We start from the raw sequence: 12513 nt of genomic DNA, 5'->3' as shown, positions 1-12513 counted from the left end.
GTATAACACTTACACAGATCAATAGTTTGCAATGATGAGTACATCACTTTTAAGTAACCACGAGCCATTAAAAAGATGCTTATGCCTTGTTTTTTTCTCTGACTAGCCTTAGGCCCAAGATCCTTACCATTTTTTCACCGCCTGCAGGTGCTCACTCAAAGACACTTTTTATCCGCCTGCAGGCGACGCCGCCAAGGAAGCACCATGTGGGGTTTTGAACTCAAGACCTGCTGGTCCTAGACAAACATCTCTACCACTTGAGCTATTACCTCATTGGCAAGAGTCTTATGCCTTTGGAAATACTAGAATAGATCTCTTAGTCTTATTATCACTCTTTATATGATATTTTTCTAGTATGACACTTTTGCGTCAATGGTATGCAATGATTTGTAATTTCAGAAAGAAAAAAACAATATTTTGTTGAATTCATGAGTTAACTCCAATATGCAGAGTGCCCTCCCCTTGTATAATCAAGGGACACATTTTGAGAATCTAGTGCAAAATGCAACAATTACTTCGCTTGAAATACTACAACCCCCCTGATCAATCTGATGATGAGTGGAGGTTTACTGGGAGAATCTGATCAGGGTAAACTGGAGAAAGAGAAAGGAAGAGGATGAGGATGAAGGAGAGGGTGGCCATGGCCAATTCCATGGATATCAGTCATTACATCTTAAGTCTCTGCTAAGTTGCAGACTAAATTTGTTCTTCTAGTGTTTTTCATTAGTACAATCAACGCTTAAGATACTTTACATACAAGAAAGATGCCAGAAAAATACAGAGAGGAAGCTTCACCCCCTGATGAGAGGAAGGCCAATGGCAGCCACAATCAAAGTTGACGGAAAACCAAAGACTAAATGTGAGAAGAACGTGAGCTCATAGCCAAGGAATTGAGCCTTCATAGCTTGCTCACTAACAATGAGATTTGCTGCAGATCCAACTAACGTTAGATTTCCCGCAATGGTGCTTGCCCATGCCAGGATTAGCCATGCTTTTGCCACACTCGCACCACTGGCGGCCGCAGATTGTGCAACTTGTGATCCCATCAGTAACACTACAACAAGAGATCGAGTGTTAGAATTTCCAAAGCAATATAATTATGCATGTGCAAGCCTATGTATGTGTATTGAAAAAAACAACATTAGTCCCAGTTTGGAACTCATATACTTCACATATGTTGGTGTACAGCTACAAAAAGCCTTCGAGACAATGAAGCTATGTCTCTTTGAGGGCCCAAAAAGCCTTCCCATGTGAGCCATCCACCCAAATGTTTATGATATGGTGAATGCTTAAGCGAATGTAGCTTAGAATACCTTGACTCTCTGGTAGCACTAGGGGGGCAGATGCCCCCACTCTGCCAACCCAGTAGCTTGCAGCCCTGCAAAATGCTTCATTGTGGTTATGTGCCCTGATGAATTTTTGACGAGTGCACTACCACCACAGCCTGCTTCACAACAACTATTCCTGGAGCTTTGGTGGCCTTTAGTAGAAAAAGGCACCTTATGCACCAACGAGGTGAACACTCGTCAAGTCATTGCTTTAAAATTCCTCACGAAAGAAAGCAAGGGGTGACCTCTTTAAGTCATTTCTTTTGGTGGCAGCTATGCCAGCATTCAAAGATATCCACCTTCAGATGCATGTTGTCCAGGGCTGAATTAAATCAAGGTGTGCTTATAGAAGCTTCTAAAGGAGGCGAGTGACATGGGCCCAGCTCAATCATTTGGATGCTGGTACACTTTTAGATAACGTGCAAAGGAGAGAACAAAAGGGTACATCGAGGTGGAGCTCCTGCATGCACCTCTGAGAAGCCCCCCACCCCCAATTCCATCCCTCTATCGCCTCCCACCTTGCTCTGCCCTCCCTGCGAGCAGCCCCCCAGGCCTCCCTTCCCTCTACGCGTAGCCTCCCTAGCCTTCCTCGCACAGGGCCCCACCCCCTCCCTGTTCCATCCCTCTCTATCACCTCCCACCTTGCTCTGCCCCTGCCTGTGCACAGCCCCCCAGGCCTCCCTTCCCTCTGCGCGTAGCCTCCCTCCTGCCCTAGCCTTCCTCGCACAGCCCCCCACCCCCTCTTCGCGCATCCCCTCTGCCCCCCTTCTTGACCTTTCCACCTTGGCACAGCCCTCCCCTCTGCCATCTCCTCGTTTGTGCAGCCCCCCCGCCATTCCATCTCCCCTTCACTCTTCCCCCGTCCACTGTCCACCCCTTTCTTCTTCGCAAAACATCCCCCCATCCCGGGGTGTTACATCCCGACCGGCCCAAGGCTAGGGCGGAGAACACGTGGACTAACCCAGGATTAGGATTAGGGTTAACCCAAAATTAGGGTCAAGGCTTAGCCATGGGCGTGGGGACCTGGAGGGTTCACAAGTAGGCCAAGGACGTTAGCAAGACAAGGTCTAGATTGGCTAAGAACTTCTAATTAATAGCCTAGGGCTAATAATGGCTAAAAGCTTATAAATAAAGCAAGAAAGCTTTATAAATAAAAGCAAGCCACTTATAGCGGGGTTATTACTAAATAAGGGACCTATGGTCACTTATTAGACACGAGATCAAGGAGCCACGCGGTAGCCTCGGCTATTCTAGAACGTGCAAGATCTCATGGCCATGGAGCTGTCGGCGCAGGTGGCTACGGTCTGGTGGTATGGGATGCCAGGCTGGAGTCATCGGCGGTGACTGGCTGGGGTGGTTCGAGGTACTGAACCTATGGTTGGGTGGTGAGTTGCTAGCCACAGTTTACTGCGGGCATCGTGATGTTTGACGCTCAGGTCTCAGGAAACCTCACCATGGTTTCTCAGGTATGTTCTCTATCTTGTTCCATAGTGGTGCTATGTCGGATTATCCATGGGCATGGTCCTGTGAGGACTTTACATGCACCCCCCACGCACCCCCCCCCCCCCCCCCGGTTTTCTTTTCTTGCACCCCCTTTTCTGCCTTCCTTTTCGTCTTCCACCTCCCTGAGCCCTCCCGACTGACCAAGGGCATGGTCCTGTGAGGACTTTCCATGCGCCCCCCCTCCTCGCTTTCCTTTCCTGCACCCCCTTTTCTGCCTTCCTTTTCGTCTCCTACCCTCCCTGAGCCCTCCCGACTGACCAAGGGCTCATTTGGGACCTCCTGCAAGCAACTTTGATCAGCGAGCAGGGGCGGATCTCTGACATCCAGTTCCTGGGGAACGGCTACATTCAGGTGGATTTTGCTTTCCGGCTCCGAGAGCGTACCACAACCTGCTGCCAAGCTCTTCTCAATTTCAGCAGTGGGTGGACCCCAAACAATGTTTCATATGCCGTTAGATGGGGCAGGGCCTGCCCGCACTGGCATTCCAACGGTGTGGAGGGCTGGCCCTGCGCAACTCCACTCCGGACAGCTCCTCGGGCTAGGAGCAACCAGTCAGGAGACTGCCTTTGTCCTACCACTGCCACGCGAGATGCTCCCCCCTGCCCCCAACAGGCTCGCTAGTAGCCAACATTGGAGCCAAGGTGGCAGCCCACCGGTCGGCCTTGGCGACCTACCTGCTGCCCCAAATGACATGAACAGCAGTCCCCTAGCACAGATCTTGGCATGGCCCCGAGGTAGTAGTTCTCACTGACAATCGTTACTCACATTTTTCTCAGGATCCAGGTGTGGAGAGTCATAAGGAGAATCTGTGAGTCAAGTCACCCACATGGGGCCTTCTGCCTGGGACCCCCCCAAAAAAAAAACTCCCGCTGGCCTCCTACAGCGCCCAATCCACCACGCCAAGGTCGGGTCAGACGACTGGACATGATCATTGCAGCTTCGCAGATAGCACCCTCCCATTGGAATGGAGACAAAAGTAGCAACACACACAAAGAATGCAGCAAGTAAGAAGAGATGCAGAGAAACACAACACTCAAAGAAAATTGATGAGAATGAATGAAGTATGAGTGAAGTGACATGATAAGGTCACCTACTTTTTTTAGTGAAACCACTGTCTCATTGAGAAAAAGAAATATACATTCATAGCTATCCCAAATTGGGGCAGCCAGTTCAGAAACAGTGGGAAAACACTTCTAGAAGGAAAGTCCCACGATTTCATGAGAATCTCGGAGGGATTGGAAAAGGGCTCTCCGGAAATAAGCAAACAACCAGACAGAATCTCCACAGAAGAGCAACTGATTCCGAGCATGGTAGATAGTCCACAATGCCCAGAATCTAGTCCAGTCAAGGAAGTCTGTATAGTCTGGTAGGGGGGGAGAAAGGCAACCAAAAAGCCAAAACATTTGACCGAAACGCCTCCCCGGAAACGAGCCTGAAGATGTCCGGACAAATTATCAAGAAAATCCCGAGAGTGCAAATAATACCACAGAAGGTGAGGCACTCTCTGTAGGATGAGAGCACCGCCTACAAGAAGCAGTGGCAATGCGCCTTCATACCAAAAGAGATCCCACTAGCAATACCCCAACCAGACATCTCCATAGAACCAATCGTTGCTTGAGGGGAAATCTACTCTTCCAAATTCATTTCAATGCAACTTTCCACCAAGCAAGAGATTTTGACATATGCCAGAGACAATTTGCATGATCTTCAATCCATGGAGGTGGTAAGAGTAATCAAGAAGCCTTGGCTGCACTGCTGTACCAGGAAATGCCACTATAGAGAGCCTTGAGTACAACCATGGAAATGCCCAAAGATTATATCATCATAATTGATGATCCAATGTCAATATGCATTTGTTTGCATGTTAGTGCACAAAGCTCCCAACATGCGTGCCCATGGCTTGGCTTGCTCTATAAATGCAAGTAGGAGAGTGGCCTTCCTTGCCAGTATATGATAATGATTATTAAGAACATTGAGCCCCCCATGCATTTTAGGTGAACATACATGCACTTGCCTTAGCAAACGTAACCCTTTTCTATCTGCTTTGGTTTTCCATAAGCATTCCATTGCTTTGAACATGAAATTATGAATCTGTTCGGTCGACCAAGGTAGGAGCGGAAGATAGAACTGGACATACGCGATAATTATTGACTATACTATACGCAATCGTAGTAGAGGCCATGTAGACAATTTCCAATATTCTATTTTAGAGTGCAATTTGGCCATCACCCATCGAGTCTCATCTTTCAGGGACAACTTCCAACCAATGGGATAACCAAATGCTCAACTATCTCTTTAGGTGGGAGAATCTGACAAGGCCATAAAAGCTAATGCCACTCATAATCTTTCAAAGGAAGCAACTTTGATTTTTGAAAATTTACATGTAATTCTGCAGCCAAACCATAGAGGGACAGCTTTCATGAGAGTCCTCACATCAGCCTTTATATTCTTGGGAAAAAAGAGAGTCATTAGCATATATGCCTGCCCCACAAATTGCGTACCATCAGCCATGGAGAGATCATATAGCTGTCCATCTCGTGTCAATTTGTCCATATAAAGGAGCATTGGGTGAGTCGCAATGGCATACAAAAGTGCACTAAGCGGACAACCCTGCCAAACAAATTTTCCAAGATACCATGAGGCTGAAAGTTCTCCACCAAAAATGTATTGATTTGTCTTCGAGGGACAAATCCATACTGCACAAGATGCAAACCTGCATGTAGGACACCTTTTATTCTATTAACAAGCATCTTGGTGACCAATTTATATATGACTGGCATTAGAGAGATAGGGCGCCAATCCCATATGGCTTCACATAGCTGTTTTTTGGGCGCCTCTTGGCGTGTAACGACAGGAATAACCTACTGCAAGAAAAGTTCTTGCGCATCAAGAGTCTCAGAAAGTGGGAGAGAGAGGGGTAGTACAAATGCGAGAGAAGTATTCATGGCAAGCATCCGCAAGCTATGTTTTTCTGCATGTCCAAGTACCATCTGTTCTTTCGACACTTGCAATGCGTTGTTTTTAACTAGAAGCATGCAAGCCTTTGAAAAAAGATTTTGACGAGCAGCCTTTATCAAGTAATGGCTTCTGTCTCACCCTAGTTTGCCATTTATTAACCTTACGTTCATCATTATGGCAAAGACAAATTTCAGCTTGTGTTAACAACTACTATTCATCGTTATCTAGCTAAGAATGGCTGATTTCAATGTACTCTTGTATTGCAATTTTTGCTTGTTCGATTTGTCTTCTATTCTCTCCCATGTACCATCTGCCATGTCTTGTATCACAACTTGCATTCGCTGCACAAAGCTGGACCAAGCGAAATCTATATCCTCTTGCATGTGCATGAGTAGAGGACGTGCAGCTGTATGTTACAAATCAGTGAAAAGAGCATACGACAAATAGTTGTTATTAATCATAAGTAGCCTTTTATGAGGTAAGGGACAATCATTGTCAGTCATGCCAAAGTACATACCAAGCCATACCAGCGAATGATCAGGGAGGCACAATGTATGATCTTACATGTGTATGCATCATATTGAGCAGCATTTAGAAGGTACCATCTATCCAAACGTGCCCAGTAATGCAAAATAGCATTATGATCAATCTTGCTTTTCAGATGACATTATATGAGAGCATTAAGAGGTGTTATCATGAAAGTCAGGTGAATTATTGAAATCCCTAGTGATGAAAGCATTTGAAATCCATGGGTATGCACGCAAGGAGCACCACATCTCAGCTCTGTATGATGAAGTTTGTGAAGCATAAACACTTGCAAATTCATACAACTCTTCTTCAATCATACATTGCACCACAAGCCAATGACCATTTGGATCATTGTAGGCTAATATAGGTTGTAATTCATGCTCAACTACTACGAGGGTGCCTGAAAAAGCTCAAGTTCCTGCATAGAAGATTTGATATCCAAATAAGAGTCCTTGTCTTCCAGCAAAACAGTGCTGATTATGTTCTTGCAAACAAACCACATGGGGATGCATAGTATTTACATATGACCAAACGGTCTCCATTTATTTACATCACAAAGGCCTTGTATATTGTAAGTAAAGCACTTAATTGGTATAGACGTATTTACAATGCAAGTAATGTAGCGGCTATGCCTCAACTTGCATGGCAACCTAACTGCTCCAAGTCACCATGCAAAGAACATTCGACAGTTTGAACATCATCCATATTTTTGTACATCGAATTTTCTACATCATGTGTGAACAATGAATCACCTCTCACTACTGCCGCCCACATCATTCCTACTGTAATATTGCCCAAAATGTCAGGCACCGAGGTAGTCGAAGTAGATGTAGAAGCTCCCTCTGTCTAGTTACGAGAGACAAGAGGCCTCCGTCTATGAGTTTTTGTTTTTTTTGAAGTCTGCCATGAATCAGAGTCAAGTTTTTCTTTATCCTTCACATTCGTTGCATGAGAGCCTATCGAGCCAACTTTTGCTTTTCCTTTGTCCAGACCTGCATGTTGTAAATGATTCCCTTTAGAGTTTCTACTGATGGCATAGGAGCAGTTTGAGAAGAAGGCATGGCCGCACAGGTGACCACAATAAAAGCAACGGACATTCTGATTGCATATGTCTAAAATTTTTACATGATAAGATCACTTAACACTCACTCATAAGAGTGTGTACACACACTCACGGGAAAAAACCTCCTAATAAGGAGGGAAAAAGTGCCCTGGCCCATTATTAGCATACATCTACACATCAATAGCATATAAATGGCTACAAATCCCCCTTCTTGTGATGATGTGAACATGTCTAGGGATCATGTGGATGTGCTCAATCCCCAAATGATAGTAACCCCAAAGCTTTGCAACAAAAAGCTTCGAACTTCTCTTGTGAGACGGCCTTCGTGAACATCTTCCACATTGTCGTGTGTCGAGACATAAGCCAAGCTAATCTCTCTTGCAATGAGCCTCTCCCTGACATAATGATAATGCACCTCAATGTGCTTTGTGCGAGCATGGAATACTGGGTTTCTCGCAACGGCCAATGCACCTTGGCTGTCAATGAAGATGTAGGTGGGAGACTACTAACAAAAAGATTTGCCAAAAGGCATCTGAGCCATACACACTCCACAATCATTGTAAAAGATGCCTAGTACTCAATATCACAACTCAATGTGGCCACCACTGTCAGCAACTTCTTACTATATGAATCACCAAAATGAAGACAAAAGCCAGTAGTGGACACTTGCGTGTTATAACATCCAGCCCAATCAGAGTCACTGAAAGCATGTAACTGAATATCGCCCCCCTTAGCATAGAATCCAATAAATATCGGAATACTCGCGTGGCAGTCTGCCAATGCTAACTTCCAGGATTGTCCATAAACCTGCTCAATTAAGAGACAACAAACTAAATGTTTGCCTGGCCTCGTATTACATAAATAGATGAGGCAACCAACACAACTTACTGGTAAAGTGATGCATCAAATGATTCACCTGCTTCCTAGAGATTGAGCCTAGCACTTGTCTCTACTGGTGCAGCAACAAGCTTACAATCTTCAAGACCAAACCATGTAAGTAGTCTTTGTATGTATTTTGACTGCAACATCACAATACCATCATCACGTTGCTACATAAACTGTATGCCCAAATAATAATGCAATGAGCCCAAATCTGTCATCTCAAATGACACATGATGTAATTCAACCTTGAAGACTGAAATCTTCTCCTCATTAGGGCCTATGAGAAGCATGTCATCAATGTATAAAACGAGACTAATGAACAATCCTTACTCCTCTTTACATAGGTGGTAACAAAAACCATTTGCAAACAAGTATGCATTTATCTTCTCCTCATACCATGCTCTCGGAACCTGCTTAAGGCCATATAAAGCTTTTCTTAACTTGCATACTTTAAACTCTTGTCCCTTCTGAACAAAACCACGAGGCTCAGATACGTAAACCTCCTCATGCAAATCACCAGTAAAGACGGTAGTCTTGATATCCAACTGATGTACATTCCATCCATGATGCATTGCTAATGCAATAATACACCAAATTGTAGTCATATGAGACGTCAGGAAAAAGGTCTCGTCATAATCTATGCCCTTCTCCTGAGCATAACCCTTTGCAACAAGCCTTGCCTTGTAGCAGTCAACGCTACCATCAGCTTTACGCTTAAGCTTATAAACCCACTTCGTACCAATGGTCTTTTTACCTTAAGGCAAATCTATACCAAGTGTCATTTTTGAGGATTTAGTCGTACTCATCATGCATGGCTTGCATCCAATGATCATTCTCTTATGCTTTCTCAAAGGAAACAAGTTACTCTTCATTGCATATACTTGCAATGAGAGCATGATCCACGAAAGGATGAGATGCATGATGAGAACCTGCACGTGTCCTGTTGGGCAAAGGAGTAGATAAGTTGCTATCTCGCAATATTTGCACCAGCCATTTTGACATATGCTTGGATGCCTGTATGGCTGCCCTTTCCTCATCCATTGCATCATCCACAATTGCCTCATCATTAGACTGATCTGTCGGCTGTGTAGCCACCAAGGGTGCCCACACTGGATGAACCACCATAACAATGTGATAGTGTCACACCGCCACACTGTAACAATGTAACATTGTCACACCGCCACAATGAGTCAACCTGAAGGCGTCGAGCATTCGGGACCATCCGAAGCGGAGGCGCACCCCAACGGACACAAAGAGCGTACACCGGCATTGAAGGCACCGACCGACACTCCAACGGCATCTCCTAGAGATAGGAGATTCTACCAAAGGCTGCCACCTTAGAGCATCCACCAAAGATAGGAGATGCCACCTACATAGTTACCACGGAACGTCGTTCCGCCTTCCTGGAACGCCGGAACGCCGTTCCGGGCGAAGGCATGTTCCCGGAACGTCGGAACGTTCCGCAAAAAAAAAATAAAAAATAAAAATAAAAATAAAAATAAAAATTGGAGGGGTGTGTTTTGCTTGCAGAAATGTATGTTCATGTCTTGGGGGAGCAAATATTAGGAAGCATATTTGGCTATCCGTATACAAAAAGTTACATTTTTTTGTGTCATATGCTGACATGTCATATGACGTGGCGTTCCGCGACGTTCCCGATCCGCTCCCGTTCCCGTTCCCGTTCCCGCTCCCGTTCTAGCATCCGACGTTCCCGGAACGTTCCCGTTCCGCGGTAACTATGGCCACCTACTCCACCGACTCAACCCGTCTCGCCGAACTGCTTATATGGTCCCTCGACTCATCCTGGAGGACATCCTTTATCCTTCATCCTTCATCCCTCACCCATCATCGGACATCCTTCATGCTCATCCTTCATACCACTTTGTAGCCTATGTTCTGCAATCACTTGTCATCAACTTAAGATGTGTGTCATCCTCTTCATTGTGACCTCTGCTGAGTGTGCACGGTACAGTCAAGGACATGTAACAGTGTTCTTGGAGTAGTGCAAGTGTTCTTGTTCGTCTTGCAATCTTGTTGTTTGTGTTGCGTTCCGCTCCATAGTGTCTACTGTATCACACTGTGAGCATCAAGGACTCCGGACATACTGTCCAGAGAAGAGCCACCACTTAGTGTGCCCAGCAGCCAACTACCAACTACAGGTACACTAAAATTTGGCACGCTCGGTGGGACTCTCGAAACTGGGAGTCCTATTAGCTCACCCTTCTCTCTGTGCTGCGTCCTCTTCGCATGTCCAATACACGCTCCCGTGGTAGTCCCGTCAGCCCATCCAAAAGTCCTCTCTCAATACGCTGCTATAGTCGAAAGAGATTAAATTACGTACCACCTAGGGACCATCTTTCACCTCTTCCTATGGCATCTAACCTTGGTAATCCCACCCTCGGTAACAATGTGGGAGGCCAAGCCAACCCTTCTAGTCCAACCAATCCTCATGGCGTAGAACCCCTTTCCACGGTGCTGGGCCGAGCCAATGTCAAGCTTTCAACCTTCAAAGGATCATCCACTGAGGATGTGGATGACCACATCCGACAGTTCATCTCCATCTGCAAGAGCCGGGGCCTTGAGCAGGGGGATGCCTTCTTGGTGCTCTTTCCATCCACTCTCCAAGGCTCTACAGACGAGTGGTTCAGTCAATTTCCAACCAACCACTTTGGAGACTCGACCACTCTGAGGAACACGTTCCTCCACACCTTCCGTCTTGATAACTATGAGGACCGCATTCTCCAGGAGCTCAGGAGGCTACAAATGCTACCAGGGGAGAGGGTGTCAGAACTCATGACACGGACCATAGTGCTCGTGGCCCGCTTACCGACTTACCTTGGTGACTTCATGGTACGTCAGTGGGTGACAATGGCCTTGCCTAGGTCCACCCAACAGAAGATTCGAGAAAGTCGGCCCACACCAACTACATTGTTGGAATTCCAGGAGCTGGCCTCTCAACTTGAAAATGCACGACTCATGTTTGAGCGCAACGTGGGCTCTATACATCATCCAACGGGGACACCACTAGATGACCCGGTGGCTCAGCTGAAGCGAGAGCTAGAGGCACTCAAAGTGAGCCAAAAAACTCCGAGCGAGGAAAGTACCCTGCTCCAACTCAAAAGGGAGATTAAAGAATTGAAGACTCAGCAAGAAGTCAAGAAGGGCTTGTGGTGTACTATATGCCATTCACTTGGACACACCGTCTAAGGATGCCCAAAAAGGAGGTACTTCTTCTTTTGTGAAAAAGGAGGACATAAAGACAAAGATTGCTACTTCCTCAAGGGGTTCTGTCAACTTCATCAGGAACAAACTCCTCACCCTGCCTCGACAACCCCCAACCTTGCCCATCATGCTACAGTTACCGTTGCCGTTCCACAAACCTTCCATGCTGCTACAGCTCCTCATTGCCAACCCACTCCTTAGGTGACCTACCTTCCACCACTCATCCCTAATCCTCTAGCACCAGCCACCATGGCAACAACCCCCATGAACTGTCCTACTCACCCTTCCCAACCCCGCGATCACCCCATCCTCCGCTACAGATGTGGGGAATATGGTCATTACCAAAGCCGCTGCCCCCTTCCTGAAGGTGCTCCGCCCTGCAGGCATTGTCTCGAATCCAAAGATCATTATACCCGGGATTGCCGCACAAGCAAAGGGCATCCACTTCCTCTGAATTCACATTCCCAGCCCCAACCACCCACTTAGTCTTTGTAGGACATCCTCCGTCCACTTGCCAACCTCCCTCTCCCACCCTTGGTGTGTTCGTCACACCCACAACACCGACTCATGAGGATCCACCATCCGCCATAGTGGTCAACCGATCACAAAGAAAGGCCATGCCTAAAGAAAACCACAGCTTACACCTTTCTTCGTGGAGGATCTACTCAAGGAAAATACAATGTTAGTGAACCTCTTTGATCTTCTCTGGATTATTCCCAGTGTCCAACAATGTCTCAGTACACTACTAGAGCAACTCAATGGTACGACAACCAATTCTAGTGGTGGGCAGTATGGTGGGTTTCCACTCCCCTCGGGTGTTGCTGGTTGCATGGGTATCAGTCGTACCAGTCCCTCCCTTACATACTACCGGAGCCCCGCCTCTCTATGGAGATTCATGGTACCCCACTTTTTGGGGCAACTGTTGACGGTGGCTCTGGGGTAAACCTCATGCCAGAATTCACTCCATGCAGTAGGTCTCAAGGTGACGCGACAAGCCAACTTCTGTGTTCGGATGGCCGACCAACGGGA

The 12513-nt window shown here is 46.4% G+C and overlaps 1 protein-coding gene across 3 annotated transcripts in view; it reads right to left on the bottom strand.

Moving 5' to 3' along the window:
* Positions 1-424: 424 nt before the first annotated feature.
* LOC147610928 (silicon efflux transporter LSI2-like) overlaps positions 425-12513 on the bottom strand; it is a 35549-nt gene continuing 23460 nt past the window's right edge. The window contains exon 4 of one of the 3 annotated variants that reach the window (XM_086785588.1): positions 425-1054. In XM_086785588.1, the coding sequence (XP_086641714.1) occupies positions 792-1054 (263 nt within the window). In that variant the 3' untranslated portion in view covers positions 425-791. Of the gene's footprint in view, positions 1055-4417; positions 7310-12513 lie in introns of those variants that run through there. The other 2 variants (XR_015263925.1, XM_086785589.1) reach the window with 2 other exon arrangements.

The sequence above is a fragment of the Cibotium barometz genome, chromosome 48, assembly GCF_041138505.1.
Source record: "Cibotium barometz isolate CiBa-2024 chromosome 48, ASM4113850v1, whole genome shotgun sequence".
NCBI classification, from domain to species: domain Eukaryota; kingdom Viridiplantae; phylum Streptophyta; class Polypodiopsida; order Cyatheales; family Cibotiaceae; genus Cibotium; species Cibotium barometz.
The sequence above is the reverse complement of the archived record's forward strand: the minus strand, read 5'-3'. Positions and strand labels throughout refer to the sequence as shown.